This window comes from Triticum urartu, chromosome 3, assembly GCF_003073215.2.
Source record: "Triticum urartu cultivar G1812 chromosome 3, Tu2.1, whole genome shotgun sequence".
NCBI lineage: Eukaryota > Viridiplantae > Streptophyta > Magnoliopsida > Poales > Poaceae > Triticum > Triticum urartu.
This window is the reverse complement of record NC_053024.1, coordinates 130,664,854-130,682,176: the sequence shown is the minus strand read 5'-3', so window position 1 is coordinate 130,682,176 and position 17,323 is coordinate 130,664,854. Positions and strand designations below refer to the sequence as shown.

Below are 17,323 nucleotides of genomic sequence, written 5' to 3'. Positions count from 1 at the left end.
ACTAAAACCCAAACCCACTCGTTACACATTTGAGAATATTCAACTGAGGTCCGTAATGCAGTGGTTCCTCCAAGAGGCAATAGCCAAAATACCACTTGTCAAAACCAAAATGCCAAAATACACTAGTAAAAACCAAAGAGCTGCAATAGCTCATTTCAATATGTTCATGCCAAAATACCACTAGTGGCTAAACTAAGAATAGCATAGTTGAAAAAAGATATATGTGCCTTTATCTCCACACGTCACGCTGCTCATTCAACAACAAATTAACACCATTTTACCAACACAATTAACACAAAAAACATTATTTTCAACACAAGTAGGCAACACAATCAACACACATGCAGAGGCAATGCTAGCTAGGGTTGCACGGGATTAAAGGTCGAGGTCCAAATCCAAGCACAAAGGGCATCGTAGTCAGAAACGCACACGAGCAGTGGAGATAGGGAAGGATGGCGAGCAACGGAGCCAGTGACGGGGAGCTAGGGCAGGCTACCATCGCGAGAGGACTAGGGAAGTGTGGCGAGCGGCAGAGTTAGGGCGTCGCCGGCCCGAACACTGGAGGCTACCGCGACGGGAGACCTAGGGGAGGACGGCCATAACGGGAGGATATGAGAGGGAGGCGAGAGCAGAGCAACCGGCAAGTGACAAAGAAACAATTAGATAGAGAGGGAGCGACCGAGAGGAGCAGGCGCCGGCGCGGGCTAGTTTGATGCGTCGCCATGGTAATGTTTTTGGGTGAAGGGGATAAAGCTCGTACAATAGAGTATAGGGATAAAATTTAAAACTAAAAAAGGTTATTTATGAATTCACAAGAATCTGAAAAACATCACATAATTTTGAACTAACAGAAAACATCTGGCATTCGACGGGAGTGGTATTCTGACAACAAAGCCGAGATTGCAGTGCCATTTTGGCGTTTCGGTTTGTACTAGCGGTATTTTGGCACTCCCGGTTTTGACTAGTGCTATTCTCTCTTCCTCCAAATCCGTGAACGACGGGGAACGCTGCCTGGCGCTCACCCCCTCCCTCTCGCACGAACCCTCTCGCGTCTCCCTCTCTCGCACAAACCCTATCGGTGGCGGCTGCTGCTCCTCCCCCTGGATCCGCGCCCCCGGCTGCTCCTCTCCTTCATCCTCGCCGCCGGCTGCTCCCCCCCTTCATCCTCGCCGCCGGCTGCTCCTCTCCTCCCATCCACGCCGCCGGATGCTCCTCTCCCTCGTCTCCTCCTCAATCGGCTGCGCGGCGGCGGTCTTGAAGCTGGGCGGCGAGCGAGGGGCTACTCCGGCGGCGGCCCTGAAGGTGAGAACGTCCCCTCCTCCCCCCTTGTATCTCGCGGCTTGCCCCTCTCTAGATCTTGGAACTTGTCTCATCTGCCTTACCCAGACGAGAGGGAGATGGAGAGGATATTGAGGCGACACTCGTGGCGTTTGTTTGATTCGAGTTCCTTGCTCTATGCTGTTCAAACTAGTGGGCGATTTTCCTATTTTATACTCAAAGTGCTGTTTTACAATATATCTTTGCAATATATTCTGCTGTCACAACTCACAAGTCACTGGTAGAAATATTTTTGATATCATGCATGAATTGTAGATGGTCAAGAAGATGAACAAAAGAAAAATGATGATTAGGGGAGCCACTGTTTTTGTTGCACTTGCTGCAATGGCAGTCATTGTCCGGGCTATAATAAGGAAGAGGAGACCATGTATTACCTATGGCCCAATGAATGAAAGAGATCGTGGATCAGATTTGATTATCTAAACCAAAAAATATGGCAATGCGATGTGATGTGGTAAAACATGTTAAGGTTCGAAAGAAATGTGTTATTTCGGTTGTGTGACATATTGCGGGATCACAAGTTGCTAGAAAACAGTCCACATGTCAGCGGGGAGTAACAATGGACGTTTTTTCTTTTTGCATACTATTGGGCATAACCATTGGAATAGGGTTGTTGCAACAATTTTTTGTAGATCATAACATAAAGCAGTTGATGCTATCACCAAAACAGTTGATTCAGTTCACTGCCCAACAAGGAAGTCCATGAAACTAAATCAATCAACCTATAACGAGAAGTATGATAGCAGAGGTAAAAAAAACCATTACTCTACGAAACATACAATATAACTGCTGCCACCATTCACAATCTCAAGAATAAAAAGCGCTTACATTTTTTAATATCAAAAATTTATATACGCAGAAGTTGGTGATTTGCTCTGATCTTTGAGGCATATAAATTTTTAATACTAGCGCACACAAGCCAATTAAGATCTAGCAACAAAAAATCTCAAGCATAAGGTTCTTTGAGGAGAAGGCTCACACTCAAGCCAATTAAGATCATCTGAACAAAAGAAAGGTATAGCAAAAGTATTCCATAGCAAGTCAATCATTCTAGTGGCAAAATCATGAGTGCTAATCATTATCTGCTCTGGAAGGCTAAGAAAGATGAAATTATTACCTACTAACCCAACAAACCACTACAACAACGCCACTCCAATATCACAACAGCAATGAATATTCACACAAAAATGTGCCAAAAACAGAACAAGTAGAACTCAAAATGATTCCCAAAACTCCAGTTCTAGTAACTCAAAAAATACCAAATTTCCCATCATATTAACAAAATTCAGCCAGCACACTGCACGACCTAGACAAAAAAGGGCACAATTAAGAGATTATTACCGCTGTTCCGGCGATACGCATTTGCACAGCGCCTTAAAACCTCCCCACCTCCACCACCAGCACTTCCTCTGCTCACTACCTTAGTTGCCGACGAAATCAGAATCTTTCCAAAATCCACCTTTGCTGGCAGTAGAATCTCCACACCATCCATCCACCGCCCCGAAATGCGCCCTTTAAACACCTCTAGAAACAAACAACTCGCCGCAAAAACTACCCCAAATTGATGCCGATTCTGGCCACACCAGTGCCGAATCGGAGCGCGGTACGCGCCTGGGGCACACATTCGTTAAAGATCGGGGGGGGGGGGGGGGGGGGGGTTCGGCGCTCGCAGGGTGAAGAGGCGGCCGCATGGTGGGTAGGGGAGGGGGACGTCTAGGGCATAGGTCTGGGTGAGGAAGGGAAGGGAAAAGGGAGGTAGAATCAACTGCCTTATTTGGTGATAGCATCAACTGCTTTATGTTATGACAGCCGATAAGCTTACTGCTATTTCTTGATGATTGTGTTCTTTGGTATTCTCGTGTTGGGCTGTTGGCAACAATTTAGCTTTAAAGGAAGCCTTTTTTGGTTTTTGTTTTATAACAGTACTGTTTTTTAATGCTTCAAAATTGGATATCAGACGGTTAACTTGAAAAATGGCGACACCTTGTGCCGTGAGGTCTGTTAGCTTTGTAGATGCCTTCAGAACTTAGTACAGACACTTGATGCCAGCAAATTCTATTGTTTTACTGAAATGATATTTGGATTTCGATGATGAGGGGATTGAAGTCACACCTCATGATTGACTGTGGCATCACAACGAGGATATGATCTGTTAATTTGAGGGTGCCACTCTGTCAAAGATAAGCTTCCCTTGCCATTTGGGAAGTGTAGTATATATGTGAAGGCCCCTGACAAAGAATACATTTACAGAACTAGTTGTTATGTTACTCTCTACTTGGTTTTATTTGTACATTATTGTTGCATAAAGAGAATAGATATGAGATGTGTATATCACTATGTTTTTAAAGAGACATTTCATCACATGACAATGATGATGCTTTTTGCACCATCAATAATTCGGGCATTGTCTTATGCTTGGTCAAGGTTGCATGCCACGTGCTAACCTCACTCTAGTCAAGTGTAGTATATATGTGAAGGCCCCTGACAAAGAATACATTTACAGAACTAGTTGTTATGTTACTCTCTACTTGGTTTTATTTGTACATTATTGTTGCATAAAGAGAATAGATATGAGATGTGTATATCACTATGTTTTTAAAGAGACATTTCATCACATGACAATGATGATGCTTTTTGCACCATCAATAATTCGGGCATTGTCTTATGCTTGGTCAAGGTTGCATGCCACGTGCTAACCTCACTCTAGGCCCCTCTGTTCCATGAGCATGGACAGGTTGCCTAGGACGCCATGCGCAAGAGGTGGTGTGGAGAAATATGGGAGTTTGAGACTCTGAAGGGTGCTGTAATGCTCTGCCCAAGTTGTGGCAGAATCACTCGTGCAAGCAACTGTCTTTTCCCTCTACGTGATGGCAACTTGTTGCTCACAAACAGCAAAAACAGAGGCATCGGAGGATATCATCCAAGGATGACAATGTGTTGATGTTCATGTGGCATGGGTGCCTGTGGAGCAAGAAGACCGTCGACGCCACTTTTGGGTGCTCGATGTCCCCAAAGCGAGTAGAAACTGACCTTTGGAACTGTGAGGACTTGATTGCACGCGGAGGCGGTCCACCTTGTTTGATTGAGGAGCTGCACACAGGGGTTTCTGACAGTTGCGTAGCCAGGGCTAGGCAACGCCCCGGGCCAACCCTTCAAAGTACACTAGGTACAGCAGCCTGACAGTAGCTACAATGCCTATAATCGCTACAGTGAATGACTGGGTTGGGGAGGTGGGCGGTGGGGGTGGGGAGGCGCAGAATCGTGAAAGGTGCAACCCCGTCCTTAGAGCAGGAGGTGCTGCAACTAAGTGCCTGTAGATGCTTATTGATAGAGGGAGGCGCCCTTGTCTGGGTGACCTCTTCTTGAAAATCGAGTTCTTTTAAATGCAACTGTGCTTATTTACTTGTGCTGCAATGGATGTTTTCGTTCTTCTGCTGATTTTAGGGAGTTGTTAAGTACTTACAGGTTTGTGATCCGTATAATCTAAACATGTAAAAGTTTCATTTGATTGAGTAGAGCATATTTTACTTGGCTGTGTACTGGAATGCAGCAATCACACCAGTTTTTGCCTTGTCTCTGGCAATTTTTTTTGTTCCTTTTTACCCCGTAGACCGTTTCAGGTTTCATGACTGTGAAACTTGATACTACTATTTTCCTTATGGGATGTGGAAATTACTCAAATTAGGCTGTTTTATTTCTTGTAAGTGTTGATCAGTTGGTTGAAGAAAGTGATACATGAACTTAAAAATCTGGCGTTTACTTTTGTTTTAACTTTTTGATTTTGTTTCCCCTTTTCTGATTTGAACTTTCTCGCTTCTGCCCAATGGCAGATGTAACAATCCCGGGTTTTATTGTGCGTATTTTTATTTATGTGAAGCTTTGTATTAGTGATGGTAATATGCTCTCACTTCTTCAGTTCTTATACCCGTGAGACAAATATGCTGAATCTCGTTGGGAGGGCTTTAAGATACTAGATGCAAAAGCACCATCAGCATGTGTCCATGCGTCCATGAAACCACAGCTTGCAAAACATATACATACTTGTTAGTTTCCATAGATGTGTGACTCTCCTTGTCTCTTTGGGGCCTGAATGTTGCATTGAAGTTTCCCTCTTTCACGGCGAAATAAATGGTGTCTTGTAACCTTAGTATTTATTGATATCCTTCCTTTCTAGTGTCATGGAATTTGCTTTTTCCCAGTTGTTTCCGGTATTATATGCAAATTATTTTTGCCATGTGTTTCATCTACCAAAAGGTTGTCTTTAATGTGTTTCACTTTTGATGACTAATTTACTAATCCATCGAACTTGTGTATGGGCAGATCAGCAGATGTGAAGCAGCACCACCAGAACACAGAAAGCAGTTCATCTTATAAAACGTAAAAGGACTTCTTTGGAGGTTTCTATGCAGAGATCTCTCGCTGTTGGCATTAAGTCTGAGAACAATGGCAAGCGGGATTACACTGGAACTGGTACTGTTCCATCCTTGCATAAGCAAGATAGCAAGATACTGACCAAAAAGACCATAAAGTTGTTGGATGCACCACCTTGTCCAAAAAGGCCAAAGCTAGAGCCAACTCAAACCACTAGAGGTGCTGAAGTTAAGGGCCATGAATCGCTGCCACATAAGATTGTTCCTGAAATGGTACGATGCACAGCATCTGGTAAGTTATGAAGTCTCATTTCTTCATCTATGGGTGTCTAATTTTACATAACAGAACTACTCACCAAATGACTCTGCATATGTTAATGGATTCATTATGGACCTTCCCATCAGAGCTTCATATCTTATCTTTTGGCTAAATGTTACCATCATTTGAATCAATACCATGCTCCCATTGCACTTATTTCTCTATTACAGTTTTTATGTTCTTCGGACCTCTGTACATGACCGCAAAGTAGTTTTCTTAGAACACGCAGGAGAGCTGCATATCATTTCACTAAGATGAAGGAAAGGTACAGAGGGGAGCTGTGTATCATTTCGTTAAGATGATATACATGATAGAGTTGGGGTAGTGCTGATTGAAGAGAAGCTTGTCCAACATCGCCTGGGATTGTTTGGGCATATACAACACAGGCCTCCAGAAGCGGCATTGCATAGCGGACGGTTAAAGCGTGATAATGTTGGGAGGTCGGAGTAGACCAAACTTGACACCGGAGGAGTCTGTAAAGAGAGACCTGAAGGACTGGAATATCACCAAATAACTAGCTGCAGAGGTGTGTGGAACTTGGTTTCGAGATCTTTTGGGTTTCAACTCTAGCCTACCCCAACCTCTTTGGGACTGAAAGGCTTTGTTGTTGTTATTGTTGAAGGAAAGGTACAGAGTAGCGGGAATAAGGACCCTCACTCTAACGACCAGCTGACTGCAGAGTCAGGGATAGCCCCATAAAGACCAACTGACCGCAAAGTAGTAATTTTAGTGGTCTTCCTATTCACGTTATATTAGCAGGTATATATAAACCTGAAAGCTGACCCTTAAATTTCAGTTTTTGACTGAGCAAAAAAATAAAAAATAAAAAGGAACGTGTTACACAAATGACTTCTGGAATGATACTTGTGCTGTAATGGATGTTTTCATTCTTCCTATTCACGTTATATTAGCAGGTATATATAAACCTGAAAGCTGACCCTTAAATTTCAGTTTTTGACTGAGCAAAAAAATAAAGAATAAAAAGGAACATGTTACACAAATGACTTCTGGAATGATACTTGTGCTGTAATGGATGTTTTCATTCTTCTGCTAATTCTTGGGAGTTGTTTAAGTACTTACAGGTTTGTAATCCACATAATCTAAACATGTAAAAGTTTCATCTGCCCGAGTAGAGCATACTTTTGCTGTGTACTGGAATGCAGCAATTACCCAGTTTTTGCCTCCTGGAAATTTACAATGTGTACTGTAAGTACTTAAACAACTAGCAGAAATTCAGTTTTTTAAGTTCATTCCGCATCAAATAAATATAAATATGGACCAGTAAGTGGCTAATTTATCCTATTATTAATTCAGAAATTTGACTGTTATGTTCTCATGGTCCAAAAAGCTATTGTTTGGTGCATATTTCAGTATTCAACGTGTTAATGTTGTGTCTTCTTCTGGAATGACTAGTGTGTATTAGGGCGAGTTGGCACAAGAGCTCTTGAATTACCCCTCATAATTTGAATTTTGTTAGTACAAATGCGGGATTTTCTTGATTTAGTCTTTCCCCATGATAAATATTGTCAGCAGTGGTTATTTCTCAGCCTTTTACAGTTCCTGATTCAGGTAATAATACCTTTTAATCTGCCATGGGACCAAAAAAATGATTGCAGTTCTATTGGATCAGCATATAGTATACAACAACAATTGCACTTGCAGCACTGCAGAGAGAAAACTTAAGCAAACAGGCAATACTGCACCTCCGTAACTGGGCATGTGTGCACCAATGCAAGATTTGAAGCGCGGAGCCATGACCGTATTTTGAAATTTAGAAGTTATGACGATGGAGACTGGGAGGAGGGGTAGCCGTAGTACAGTGATTGTGGAGATGCCGTACCACGAGTGCGTGCCCCCTGTTGGTTATCTAGTTACGCCTATGTTTAATTAACCTGACTAGTCCACAGGCTCACTGTAAAAAAACTAGTCCACGGATTGGTAACCCTTTAGTTCTCTTATTACAATGGTTGATTACTATGTCGGTGTCCTCCAAAGGGTGGCCTGATTTGGTGGACCGGTGCGTCCAGCGTAACCATTTTAATTATGTTAGATTTTTGCTGCTGTTTTACTAGGTAAGCGGGGCATCAGTGCTTGCACTGGTAACACTTTTAGTTCTGTTACCATTTCTGGAGTATGTTTTACTATTACTAGTACTAGTAGGGGGGAGGAAAATTGATTTTTTAGCTGAGCAGCACTTGCGACCTGGCTGGAGCGCAGGATTAGCATTTTACGCTCACGCTTGCTTTAGCGCTGCCGTATACATATACATGCGATTAATGTTTTTTCTCTGTTTGATGATTCATTATCGATAACAAGTTGCTGTACAATGTGCCATTCTCTGCTTTCATACAACGTCTCATATAGCTCTACGTTGTGCGCGCAGTCATTTGTTTGCTCTAGTTAGTGTCAATGCTTCTATCTAGTTTGATATTCTGACAGCAATTGCTTTTGCCCTTACCTTAATGTTATACAGAAAAATCTGGGTTGCTAAAGCAGAGGCGCATTTCTGATGCGAAGAGAATTGACAAGAAGAATGCTAGGTCTGGTGTCAGATCTAAATATGATTGTTTCACATTAAAGTCTGGTTTAGGAAATCATGATTCCAGTTTCGTGGGAAATGGCATGCTTGGTATGTATTAACTGGTTGCAACTATGATTTTGTTTATCGATGTGTTATACTAGTTATTATCCTTCTCATGCCTTCTTATCATAGTGCAAACTTTCTCACTTACATTACAAAGTTCCACATTTAGACATACTAAGTCATTCTGTATGCATGTTAGCTCTTGATTTGTCAGCATATGGCCTGTACATGATGCACTCGCTATGTTTGGTATGCTTGAGAAATATAGATCTGTTAGTTCATTTGACCTTTCATGAGCTGTCCCTGGATAAAGAACATGATATGCCAGATTGTGGATGTAGATTTATAAGTTAGTTATTATTCTATGGCGTTCACATCCATAACTGATTTTCTCAGTAAATTGATCCTAGATAATGCGGGCAATGAGATCTAGTTGTCTAGATCCTTTTAATTTTGTTACTTGTTTAGTTCTGAGATTTCTGTTTTGTTTCATTGTCGATTGTTTTAGAAACTTCATTTTTAACCTGCAAAGGGCAATTCTTGGTCTTCTCACATTTTAATCATATGATCTAAATAAAATAAAATCTCATTGACATGGAGTTGCTTTTCCTTTTAAGCACCCACCTTTTGTTTTGGTTTCATCTTCCCTCTATTACTTGTTAAAATGATATCCCCTCAGTTCTAATAGAGATGATATTCGACTTTGCAATGGTGTCTGAATGCATCTTTGGCCATCACGGTATTATGAATATCTAAGTATGAGATTATACAAAATTATATTGTGGAATGTTTTTTCATGACAAACCTATGGCGTCATTTTTATTTCCATTTAACCAACCTAAATAATTTTTAAATAGTTAGTTTACAAAGATATAGAAGTTTGACTGTATGCTTTGTAGAATGCGTCATCTATTTTAGAACAGATGTAGTGCCGAGTTTCGTTATGGCTGCACACAACTCATTCATGATGCAAATTAGTGTTTGCTCACACAAATATAAACACTAATGGGATGAATGCTAGAATCTTTTACATATTGGTGTTTTAATTTCTTTTTTTCCTTTCTTGAATTTCTTGGTTTTTATACCGTATTTGTCTATTTATTTGGTGGCCGTTATTTATTAAACATGTTCCAACTTGCCTTTCTGTTTCTAGTTTCATTTTAGTGTCAGTTGTTCCATTTTTGTTGCTTTGCATCTCTCTAATTGTAATACCAATATGAAAAACAATTTTTTTATCGGATATGAAAAACAATACTAATGGCACATCTGACCTTTTTTTGTTCGTTCTTCAGTGGTACATGATTTTCTTACTTCAATATGTAGGATTCTGCAATCTGCATTATCATTTATTATAATTCATGGCCGCCAGTGACTTTTGCATCATTAGGCCTTTTCAATTCATCTGATATGACTAGTATAGTATTTTACTATGTGGGTGGTTCTTCAGTGTACATCTTTTTACTTAAAAAGTACGCCGTATGCATCCACAAAAAATCTCATTGTTCAATTTCAACATATATTTATGAATACTCTAGGATGACTAATATGGTATTGTAATGGAGAAAACACGCTATTGATTAATTTTTAGGCCTCTTATCATTGATCACGTATTCTTGCATGTCACCTTACAGTGTTTATCTGTTCATTCAGGGGCACATGGCCTTAAATCTGATATCCGTGACATCACGAATCACATTGAGAACCTGACATTGAGCGAACTTCTCGATGGCACTTACAAATATTCCAGCTTAGGAAGAGAAAAAGGAAAGAAGGTATTGCACACAAAAGATGAACTCCTAGTCTCTGTCAGAAAAGCTTTTTTTATGCTATCTGACATGGACAGTAGTCCTGGAAAAGATGGTAATTTGACTCCTAGTCCTAGGCTGCATTCAGCAACCACCTCAAGCTCTGATATCAAAGATCAGTGTAGTGACAAACCGTCCTCTTTGATTAAGGTAAGTGGAATCAATTGTGTTTAAATCATTAACATGTCTTGAAGCACCTCACAATACCATTTATGCTTATTGTAATACTACTGCTACCCAGGATCCTTTACAAACTGAGGTCTGCAATGTTTGCCCAAAGGACATCCTAAGCCGTTTAACACTTCCCCAAGGACATGATCTTGATTCTCTTTTATCAGCTGGAAGCGAGAGCTCAGCTACAGGGCCTTCCATGACAACTCATGGAGCTAGTTTGCCACCATTTACTTGGTCACACTCACAAGCTGGGGTTTACCGACCGAGCGTTGACTCTGGTAAACATGGGTCAAGTAGGAGTAACTCCCATTGGCAGTGGTTGAGAGTTGGATCATATCCAACCGCTCAGGATTACGAAGATTTACCTGTCCATCAAATTGATGATCTTCTTCAGGAAATGGATATGGCAAAGTCATCTATCATTGATTCATGTAGCAGACAATCTAATTTATGCTGCACGGAATCAACTTCTGGATCCCTCGGACAAACTATTTACTCAAGAAAAACTGAAAGCGAGCATGGTCCGCAGCAACTACATCCACTAGACCATGTGGGCTCCTCAGATAGCTTCCGGAGGAATGACAGTGAACGTTCTCTTCTGAAAGCACGTCAAGGTATGACACAGTTTATTAGGGAACTCATGCTATATCACTTCTTGGTATAACCTAAGATAATGCAATGAATGATATGTAGTATAAAGCCCCTTTGCATTCTGTGTCATTAGATCTAGCTATCTGCGGGTTTTTTAGTGAACCGTGATTACTATTTCATTTGGGTTGCATAGTTTGTATTATCCATTTTTAATTCTTAAAATTTGCTGATTTGCTGATATGAGCTCCACGATCAGCATCACGGAAGATATTGTGCGCAGCTGAGACCCTATGTGATATGAGAAGAAGCACGGAAGGGTGGAGTCCCCAAGTATATAGCAATGGGACAATAAATTTGCCAAAGTCACCTCCTGATAAGGTGAAAGCCCGTAAGCCGTCATCACCGTTTGGTACAGCTGAGAGCTCCTCGGGCTCTCGGAATAGTGATCCAGCTCGCAGCGGAAACCATTCTACCAAGAAAGTGGTCGATAGGAAGAACGATTCTGCTGCGTGCATGAGCAATCCAGGGAAAGGGCTTATTAGGTGGCCTGTTCCTATTGAAGATGCTGTATCTCCTGTCAAACCCGAGAAGGGCCTTATGCTTGATATGAGACAAAACCACAGCAATGCCGCAAGGCATCCGATTCATGTATCGTCTCAGGCACGGCTTGAGAAGGAATACGAGAACCAGCAGAAACTGAGGAAAGCAACATTGGCCTCGTCTCTAGGATCGGGAGACTGGAATAAGGAGAGGAACAGGAGATTGTGAATTGTACATTATTCATGTTGACATCATAGAGGCGATATATTTGTCTGGGGATTGGCGTAAACCAGGCAACTGTTTCATAAGAGGTAACAACATGACATTGGGAGATGCGTTCATTCAGGTGGCGGATGTATTTATTGGGCATTTGTTGGTGGAATTGGTGTAACAAGTGTAGCCTGTCTTCTTTTTACTATTTGCCATCTTATCGCATGTCTCTCACTGTCTTGGTATCTTCTGTTGTTTGCTGGTAATTTAGATTTAGTTATATGTCAGCGGGAGCTGTGGCCTGCGCACGTGCTCCCGCTTTCTCTCCCTTCGATCCTTTTTACTTTGCATATAAGATTTGTTTGAAGTCAAACTTTGTAAAATTTGACCAACTATATAGAAAACAGATTAACATTCACAATATGAAATCAAGTTTTTCATATAAATATGGTAAAACTTTATGAAGTGTAACTTCAGACAAATCTTATAATCTTATATGCAGAGTAAAAAAGATCGGACGGAGTACTATGTGATCTGTGCGTAAGATTCTTCCCACCCCTATGCATTTATACGGGCTGGCTCACCAGAACTGGTTTTGTGACCCCTCGCTGGAAACAGATGCCGGCGAAGTCGCACAACCCACCGGTCATGTTGCACTTGTGAAGCTGGACTAGCTTTGCTTTGCTCCTACCTGTCGGCACTTCAAGCTGAACTAGCCTTGCTCTGCTCGGGCGACCTCCCCGCCTTTGGCTGCTTTGGATGGTGTCATTTCCCTTTGTTGGTGGCGGCCGCACGCTTGGGCTCTGGTGGTTGCAGTCCAACCCATCATTGGCCGTGGCCACCCCGAGCATGCTCGCCCCCTGGCCTTCATCGAGCTCCACCACATTGATCGAGGATGCTCGAGGTCAGTTGTTGGAGTCCAACCCTTCATTGGCCACGGCCATCCCCAGCTCCACCGACCCCGACTCCCCGAGCATGCTTGACCCCTGCCTCCATCGAGCCTGACCTCACCGGCCACGGACGCCTCGAGCTCCACTGACCTCGAGCATCCTTGGCCGCTGGCTCCCCTTCCCGAGGACAGTCCTCGGCTACAAACCATCTCGGTGAACTCCTCCTACATAATTAGCATTGATACAAATTGATTGCTCGCGATGGTGCCGGCCATCGAGCCGGATTTTTTTGTCAAAAAGACCATCTGTGCAGTGTAATTGATAGAAAATACCACCTCTGAATCAAATTGCCAGAAAAGACCATCTGATTTGTGGCGGCCGTGACGCCTGCCGCCACGCGCGGAGGCGGCAGCCCTTGCCGCCACAGGCCCAGCCGGCAGCTGGCCTGTCACAGGAATCGTTGGGATCGGCTAGAACACAATGGAACGGGAACTGCGATGGACTGCTGGCCGGCGGGCCATACCGCCACGCCCAGAGGCGGCAGGTACTGCAGCAGCATGGCTGATGTCCCAGGTTGGTTAATCAGGACGTATAGCAAGCACATGCATGCATGGCAGTGCAGGCCCAAAAGCTACAGCGATCGATCCAACTAATGATTATAATACACGGGTGGATGGTTCAGCTAAGCAAAGCTGCACTGCACTGCACGTACCTCTCCCTTGCGCATGCACTCCGGTCAGGCGGCGAGGCGTGATCAGCTCAGCGCAGCGATACTCGGCCCGTGCTCCAGCCGAACTCGCGGCCGCAGCAGCACTGCCGCCTCCTGGTGTGGCGGCGGGGCCCACCAGTGATCCCGTTCCGTCTCGTTCTGGCCGCTCCCGAGGATTCCATGTGACAGGCCACTTGCCGCCTCGGAGTAACTAGGTGGTCTTTTTTGGCAATTCGACCCCGAGGCGATCTTTTCTGTCAATTGTACTGGGCAGGTGGTCTTTTTAGACAAAAATTCGATGCAACATTTGGTTGCTCGCGCTTTGCCGCCTTCTTTTTCATGGAATACAAATGAGTGTCAACATTTTGACAAAAATGTTTATTTATTTCCATTTCGTTGAATTTCTGGCACTCAATATGCCCTATTTTAGAAAGGTCTTCCAAATCGTTTTACGAACTTTATTGTTTGTTTAATCAATTACATGGTTAATTACATGTACAATCAATCATTTTTTAGTTACACGATGGCAAATATTAAAAAAAAGTTATAAGATGGCAAGAGAGACCCCATATTCGAAGCGGACACAGACTAATGATGAGTCGGTGCCTTCCCATCAGGAAGATCCCTGGAACGCATCATTGCTGATCATGTTGACGAGTAAGCTGGTCAAAATTGCGACGCGGATTTCGGAGAAGAGACTGTTAGAATAAATTCGAGGCACTCCCTCGAGGACTAAGCAATCATATGAGCACGACACCGAGATTTGTTAACGAGGTTCACCGATATAGTTACATCCCAGGACCTGACTATGGACGCTCCTTCTCATGACACCGCTACAATACTGCACCTGGTCGTCCTGGACATCGGCACATGCCGCCGGCTTCCCTGACGTTTCGGTGCTATTATGTTGGCATAGATTAAATCGTGTGTGTCGGGGGTTGGGTGCGACATATGCCAAGGGATGACTTATCATGGTGGGGGCGAGTAGAACGTCGCCGGTGCCCGGAAGCGGGATGAGGCGTAGGCACGAACGTCGGCGTACTTTACCCAGGTTCGGGGCTCTTCTAGGAGATAACACCCCTAGTCCTGCTCTGCGGGGTCTCCGCATGATCACTAAGGCACAAGTGAATACAAAGGCGCTCTTGAGCTTTATGCTAGAGGTAGGAGAAGGCAGGGCTAGCTCTCTCCTTCCTCTATGATCTGGTCTAGTTCTAACAGGTTGGGAACCCTTTGCATGGGTGCCCTGGGGGGTTTATATAGGCCTACCCCTCAGGGGTACAATGGTAATCCGGCCGGGCGTAGAGCCCGGCTGTCAGTCTCTTCGGCCGCCGGCCTCTCCGGCGCCTGGTGGGCCCCGCTGACTGGTTGGGTACGGGGCCGACAGGCCGTCCCCGCCGCTCTCGGGTCTTGTCGGCAACTGATCACTGTTGCCGCGTCTCTAATGATGCAGGCTTGGTCAGGGGGTCGTGGCTACAGCTCCGCCGCTTGGCGGGCGGTTACTGTAGCCACTCCGCGTCTCGTATGGTTAATGGAGAGTGGGTCCCGAGGAAGGGGCGGGCCGACTCCTAGGGGCCGACCTCCCTCGGGTCCGACTGGTGGGATCGTCGCCGTCTTTCGGGATCTCGCTGACTGGTGGGCCCGTCGTCCTTGGGCTGTACCGACAGGCCGTCGTGGGAGCAGGACTCCGCCTGCCTATGATGATGTCAGGGATGACATGGCAACAGTGCTGCGTCGGGCGGAGATCTCCGCCGTACAGCGTACTGTGACCACGCCAGCCCCTGGAAAGGGGGGGATGGGCTACACTGTAGCCATTCCCTGTCCCGTCCCCCTTGATGAGGGCACGGGCTTCGCTGGTGTCGTGGGCCGAATCCTCGGGGCTGACTTCTCTAGAAGCCGCCGAGTAGGAGTCAGCTCGTCTTGGCCTTGCCTCTAGGACTCGGCCGTATACGGGCAGCCGACTGTTCCTCCAGCCGGCCCACAGAAGACGGCTCTTCACCTTGGCATCTTGAGGGGCGCAGTCTGCCCCGATGTCTTGAAAGGTTCTGGGCCTCGGGTTAGCCTACCCGTGGCCCGTTACTCCGATAGTAGTCCCCGAAACTGGTGAGGCGCCGCGGATGATCAGCCGAGGAGCCTCAGCAGTTTCTTTCTCCGAGTGCTTGAGGCGGAACCTTGTTCGACTTCAGTCGGGCCGACTGGTAGGAGTCGGACTCGCCAATCTGACTTGTCCAAAATTTTCGAATGCCTCGGCGGGATCAAGGTGACGTGCTAGCTAGGCTTCCAGTCCGCCGCCCGCTTCGGGCCTGTCACGTGGCGACGAGCGGCCGGGCTAGTCTGCCCACCCACGCATGCGACGGGACATGCCTGCAGGCGGGGCCCGCCACTACCACACCTTGGCACGCGAGTGGATCCGCTGCGGGTGCTGTGGGCGGTTGAGGTTCCCGCGGAGTTACCGCGCGCAGTAACTTGCGCGATAAATCATGGGGCGTGGGGTAGTGGGCACAGTAAATCCCACGACCGCCCCCTCGGCTTCGCAGCCCATAGGCCTATAAGTAGGTGGAGGAGGGGGAGCGGCAGAGCACGCGCGCCCCTCCTCCTCACCGCTCCCTCTTTCTTCTTCCTCTCGCCGCTGCGCCCCAAGCTACACTGAGCGTCGCGGTGATTCATTCCCGATGAGCTCCTCTTCCATCGTCACGCCCCCCGCGGTGCGCTCCGGAGCATGGGATGGCTCCGAAGTTCACGACGACCACGTTGATTTCCTCCGCAAGACGCGGTGGCTGCCCGGCAAGGATTTCGTGAGGGTCCGCCTCGCGCCGAGGCGGGACGAAGCGGCCGCGAAGGCCAACCGCTTCCGCAAGGAGGTGAAGACGCCGCAACTGGTTTCTGCGTAAGTACTACCTTCCTTTGCGCCTTCCATTTTTCTTCGTTTGATCTTGTCTGAGTTTCTTTGTTTGTTTCCCTTGGTCTAGGGCTCCCCTCTCTCTTGAGAACACGGCCGCCGCCTCCATCGTGGAGTCAGCGGAGACTTCCACCACCACTCGGCGGATCGACTCAGCCGCCGACCTCTGGGAGGCGAAGGAGCGGAACGCACGAGAAGTGCGTGAAGAGCGGTAGGCCGCCCGCTGGGAGAAGGCGGAGGCTAAGAAGGCGGAGGCCGCCGTCCTGAAAAAACTGGCGGAGGTCGAGGCCGCCGACGCGGCGAAGAAGCAGGCTGAAGAAGCCGCACACCGCCAGTCGGCGGTTTTCATCACTCCTCTGAACTCCGCGCCGCCACCTCCGGAGTTCACGACGCAGACTGGGGAAGTCGGCGACGAGAACCCGATCATGGAGAGGGACGGCAGCGACACCGCCATGCCGGACGTGATCGTGCCGCCACCGCCGCCGTCCGGGAGCGCTCCAGGCGGGCAGCCGGCGGACCCGCCGGTGCCTCCAACTGAAGACGAGGTGGCGATGGGCCTGGCTCTTGAGGTCGGCACACCGACGCGCTGCCGTCTTGCGAAGGCGGCCTCGGCGCCACGCCCGCTGGAGACTGGCGCTGCGAGCTCCTCGATCCCTGACACCGAGGTGAGGAGCGCCGCGCCCACTGGGTGGGTGCGGGGAGGAGGGACGGGCCCGTTGAACCGGGCGCTTTTGGACGTCCAAGCCAAGATCCGAGCTGAGGGCGAAGCCATCAGGAACTGCAACAAGGCGCATCTGGCGTCGCGAGAGGCCATCCGGGTACACTTCTTGCTTCTTTACTCTTGGTTCTTGTACTTCTTCGTGGAGGCGCGCTAGCGCACCCACTGGGTGTAGTCCC

General features: G+C 46.3%; 1 protein-coding gene across 1 annotated transcript; it reads left to right on the top strand.

Annotated features, from left to right (window-relative positions):
- Positions 1-969: 969 nt before the first annotated feature.
- LOC125543278 lies at positions 970-12,156 on the top strand. Its single transcript, XM_048706576.1, has 6 exons — positions 970-1,302; positions 5,659-6,000; positions 8,501-8,656; positions 10,262-10,566; positions 10,658-11,204; positions 11,438-12,156. The coding sequence occupies exons 2-6, from the start codon at positions 5,742-5,744 to the stop codon at positions 11,947-11,949; spliced, it is 1,779 nt and encodes a 592-aa protein (XP_048562533.1). The 5' UTR covers positions 970-1,302; positions 5,659-5,741; the 3' UTR covers positions 11,950-12,156.
- Positions 12,157-17,323: the final 5,167 nt, after the last annotated feature.